We start from the raw sequence: 4,774 nt of genomic DNA, 5'->3' as shown, positions 1-4,774 counted from the left end.
CAAAAGAAAAAATACACCCTTATTTACAACAAACATAAACTCCCTTTGGGTAGAGCTGTGCACAACTGTAAACAATATTGCAGTACATATTGGAACTGAACACACAACATACATAGTACTGTAATCATTCATGCACATCCAGACGTTCCTCTCTGTCTGGCCACATAATGTCATCTCACAGCGAATATCATTGCTTTTATATAATTTTATATAAACTATAATGATATATCGAATATCATAGCAATTTGCTTGACAGATTTTGACAACTATAGTTCAACATTTTTGTATGTAATGACTCAAGCAATGAAATGAGGACTATTAGTTTTATATGGAATGACTATTCAGCATTCACAAGTATAGTTAATTTTGACTGACATGACATAAGCAAATGATAATGTTATAAAACAGCAGAGAGTTGTATGAAAGCAATTGATGCATGTCCAAAAGCATTTGCAATTTGTTGGAAGGAATGAGAAACTGCTACTATGATGTGCACAAATGACTAAATGTTGTGGAGGTTGAACTAACTGTTGTGCAAATGTAAATAGTGATGTGAGAAATGCACCAAAGCGACTGAGAAAAACTGTAATTATAAACTCACTTATTTCTTTCTATTGTATTTGTCTGTCATATTTATGTCACGGAAAATGTGTGGGTGCATGTAACCAATAATCTTTTTTTTTTTTTTTATATATATATAAATTATTAAATAGGCACAATAAAATTGAATCTAAATGATACATCTTTGGGTTACACTTTGTTTTAAGGTGTCATTGTTACAGTGTAATTATATATTTAAGTACTGAGTAATATTAATGAACAACATGCACTTACTATAGGGTTAGGGTAGGATTAGGGTTTGGTTGAGGGTTAGTTGCATGTAATTATGCATAATTTACTGTTAATACTATGGTAACACATGCAACATGTAACAAGGACACTGTAAAATAAAGTGTAACCCATGCACATTTGTATGTTTCTTTGGCACCCAAACAATCCAAACTTGTTTCCTGAGTCTATTCCACAACTGTGTTTATTCTTTTGTTTATTTATGTCCGAGTTTTGGTTATATTGATGTTTGATCAGTTCTACTGTAACTTATGTGAATGATTTCATATACACCTGTGTACTGTAATTTAGACACCAGATGTAATTTTTTATATTTTTTTACTAGTGTGTGCAGGACACTATAGTTCATTTATGTAAGTGAGGATCGCAAAATAAAGTAAACTGTGACATATTATACCCAATAATTCTTCATACAGTGACTACCAGTAAAACTTATAAAAATTTGGGACCAAAAATGATCCAGACACTTTGAGCTGATCATGTTTTGCTGAAGTGTGTTTTCTTTAAATGCTAATGCTCTTTTTACACACAGACTGAACAAAATGAAGCATTGCTTGGTCACTGGTTGAGCTAAACTGGTATTATCTAATTGTGTAGTTAAATTTAACAGCTGACAGATATTCAACATAATTCATGTGTGAGACAGTCTAACAGAAGGACGGACAAAACCAGTCAAATATCAACTGAGCTCTGCTCATATTTTATCACCATTTTCTAAACTATAGCGAATAAACTGTGATGATGTGAGAAATGTGTCTGAATAAATTTTGGTTTGACTGTATATTAGCACATAGCGGTGAATTCAGGTTGATTGGAACACTTTTTGCCATTGAGATGACTGGGGAAAAGTGTCCCAATCAAACTGAATTCACCTTATTTAAAGTAAAATAAGTCAAACCTGTTTTTTAGGGGGAGTGGCTCATCTAGACTTCGCCCATGTGGGCGGGGCTTCAGGTGGCGCAGGTTTCATAAAGCCGCGCGCGAGCATCTGCACCAGCAGCGGCACCGCGCACCGTGAGAGCTCCGTCATGGCGCGGGAGTCTTCGGTGTGTCTGGACGTTGCGCGCACTCCTCCCCCGTTACAGTGTTCCCTCCCGTGATGCAAGCCCTTCACATCCCCGGGCTGCACCGGGCACCTGACGCCGAGCAGGACATGATGGCGGAATACCTGAACCAGAGCTCCTTTAACGGCTCCGGTTCCGAGCTTAACCGAATCAACAACCTGGAGGACATCGACGTGGCCGCGGACGGGACCCTCGGGCTCCGCGTCATGATCTCCATCGTGTACTCGGTGGTGTGCGCGGTGGGTCTAGTGGGAAACCTGCTAGTTTTCTTCCTTATGAGAGTCCGCCAGGGGAGGAAGAAATCCACAATTAACTACTTCATCATGAACCTCGCGGTCACGGACTTCCAGTTCGTCCTCACGCTGCCCTTCTGGGCGGTGGACACGGCGATGGACTTCACCTGGCCCTTCGGACACGCAATGTGTAAAGTAGTGGTCACGGTGACCGTGATGAACGTGTATGCGAGCGCGTTTTTTCTCACTGCCATGAGCGTTACGCGGTACTGGTCCGTTGCGTCCGCGCTTAAGGACCGAACGCGCAACACGCGCTGCTCGGTTAAACTTGTAAGCGCGCTCCTGTGGCTCCTGGCTACGGTGGCCTCGGTGCCCACGGGGATATTCACCGGGGTGAACACAATCGACGGTGTTAAACTATGCCTAACGCGTTTCCCTAACGGCCAGCGTGGGCACGCTCTCTATCACCTCCAGAAAATCTTAGTTGCGTTCGTGATCCCGATGCTCATCACCATCATTTGTTACATTCTCCTTCTGCGCCTCATCCGCCAACGCAGCATGAACAACAACTTCCCCAAACGCAGGTCTAAAGTCACCAAATCCGTCACGATCGTAGTCCTATCGTTCTTCATCTGCTGGCTTCCCAACCACGCCATCACTTTCTGGGGAGTCCTGGTGAAGTTTAACGTAATCCAATGGGATAAGATCTACTACGCGCTCCACACGTACGTGTTCCCGGTCACCATCTGCCTGGCGCACTCGAACAGCTGCCTGAACCCGGTGTTGTACTGCCTCATGCGCAGGGAGTTCAGGAAGATGCTGAAGGACTTCTTCTGGAGGATCTCGTCTCCCGCGATCGCCAATAGTTGTCAGATCCGCCCGTTCTCCGGAACCGCGAAGGCGCGCGACAGTCAGGCCGGGATTCCGCTGAACGTGATGGAGACCGAGGATTACCGGTTATCGGTGGTGAACGGGCAAACAGATGTGCTCCCGTCCACAGACTGCGCTGTTATGAGGTAGACTGGAGGAAATCTATTTTTTATTCTATCATTGTTGTGTCAAGAACTAAAACATTTGTCCGCTTTTTTAATGCTTATGGTTTTATTCCGCGTAAAGGCGCGCGTGAAGCACACCTGGATGTACAGAGTCTTATGCTGCACTGCATTTCTTGTTTTATGCATATATAATTTCCACTTTTACTAATGTTTGGAGCAAGATATTGTTGCATTGCATTGAAAAACAAAAAAAACAATTGCTCAATATAATTATATAAAATAATGGTAACGCTTTATTTTACAGTGTCATTGTTATGTTACATGTAGTTGCTATTGAAATAACTATAAATTATGCATTATTACATGCAATTCACCCTAAACAAAACCTAATCCTAAACCTATAGTAAGTACATGTAGTTAATTATTATTACTGAGTACTTAAATGTATAATTACACTGTAACAGACACCTAAAATAAAGTGTAACCAAAATAATTATTAATTATATTAAGATACAACAACAATCCTTATATATCTTGAAAAATGCACACACACACACACACATAAAGCTTAATAAAACATTTTGTATAATTCTTAAACATATTTTCATATTTTGAAATTAAATTTATGAATCACATCAAATATTCCATTCCTTCGTTCCATTAAGATTCATACAAAATGTTTTATTAAGCTTTAGAATTGGTTTTCTCGTTTAACATTCTTAATTCATAATATGAATTATATAAGGAATATTGGAATTTTTACTATTAATCGAAATGCGTAACTCTTGAAAAAAGGCTTATATACATAATATATACACTGTATATATATATATATATATATATATATATATATATATATACACACACACACACACGTTGTTGTTATTATATCTTAACATTATGTATTATTTGAGCAACCTCATATTTTTCTTTTTACTCATGTTTGAGGTAAAAATGTTATTGCACAAATATGCCTACTTAAAAAGTAAAATACACTAAAAAGTTGCAAATTGAATTACTATAATTGCTTATACATCTTAATAATTGTATTAAGATACAACTATATATATATGCTTTATTATATGTATTATAAATATTTGACATACCCCTTTTTTCCCCACATTGTGTTGCTTTTAAAAAACAATCTCTGCCCTGAGATTGAAACAACTGCTGATTTCATGAGTGATCACACTGCACATGCAGCAGATGTTAAAGCAGCAACTTGAAGTACATTATTCGTTTCTCCTTTTTTTCTGTTTGCATTTATTGCCTGGAAATTCAGAAATAATTAAAATGTATTGCTCATCTGAAGTGTAATAAAGCTGTGTCAGTGGCCTCAACCATGTGAAGGTGAGGGTCCGAACGGAAATGAATGTAAACAGTGTTACTATGTTGTCCATTTGAAGGACATAATAAAGTCCTGTCTTATCATAGCAATGTTTGTTTTCCTCATAAACACAATTACAAAGTTAACTTTTACTGTTATTCCATCTAATTAACATTTGACAGCAGATCTACAGCGCTGGACTGAAGCTTTAGTTTATGATCTCAACACAGACACATTTACACCACGACTGGGGAATTTATGAGCTTAAAGGATGGTTCGGTTCACAAAACAACAGAGTCTGCTTTT

The 4,774-nt window shown here is 38.6% G+C and overlaps 1 protein-coding gene across 1 annotated transcript; it reads left to right on the top strand.

Moving 5' to 3' along the window:
• Positions 1-1,759: 1,759 nt before the first annotated feature.
• Positions 1,760-3,914, top strand: rxfp3.3b (relaxin family peptide receptor 3.3b). The gene has a single exon (XM_079858959.1). It carries the CDS (start codon positions 1,949-1,951, stop codon positions 3,164-3,166), a length of 1,218 nt encoding a protein of 405 aa, XP_079715085.1. The 5' UTR covers positions 1,760-1,948; the 3' UTR covers positions 3,167-3,914.
• Positions 3,915-4,774: the final 860 nt, after the last annotated feature.

This window comes from Squalius cephalus (genome assembly GCF_949319135.1).
Source record: "Squalius cephalus genome assembly, chromosome: 23".
Taxonomy (NCBI): domain Eukaryota; kingdom Metazoa; phylum Chordata; class Actinopteri; order Cypriniformes; family Leuciscidae; genus Squalius; species Squalius cephalus.
Note: the sequence above shows the minus strand (reverse complement) of the source record. Positions and strands in the feature narration are given on the sequence as shown.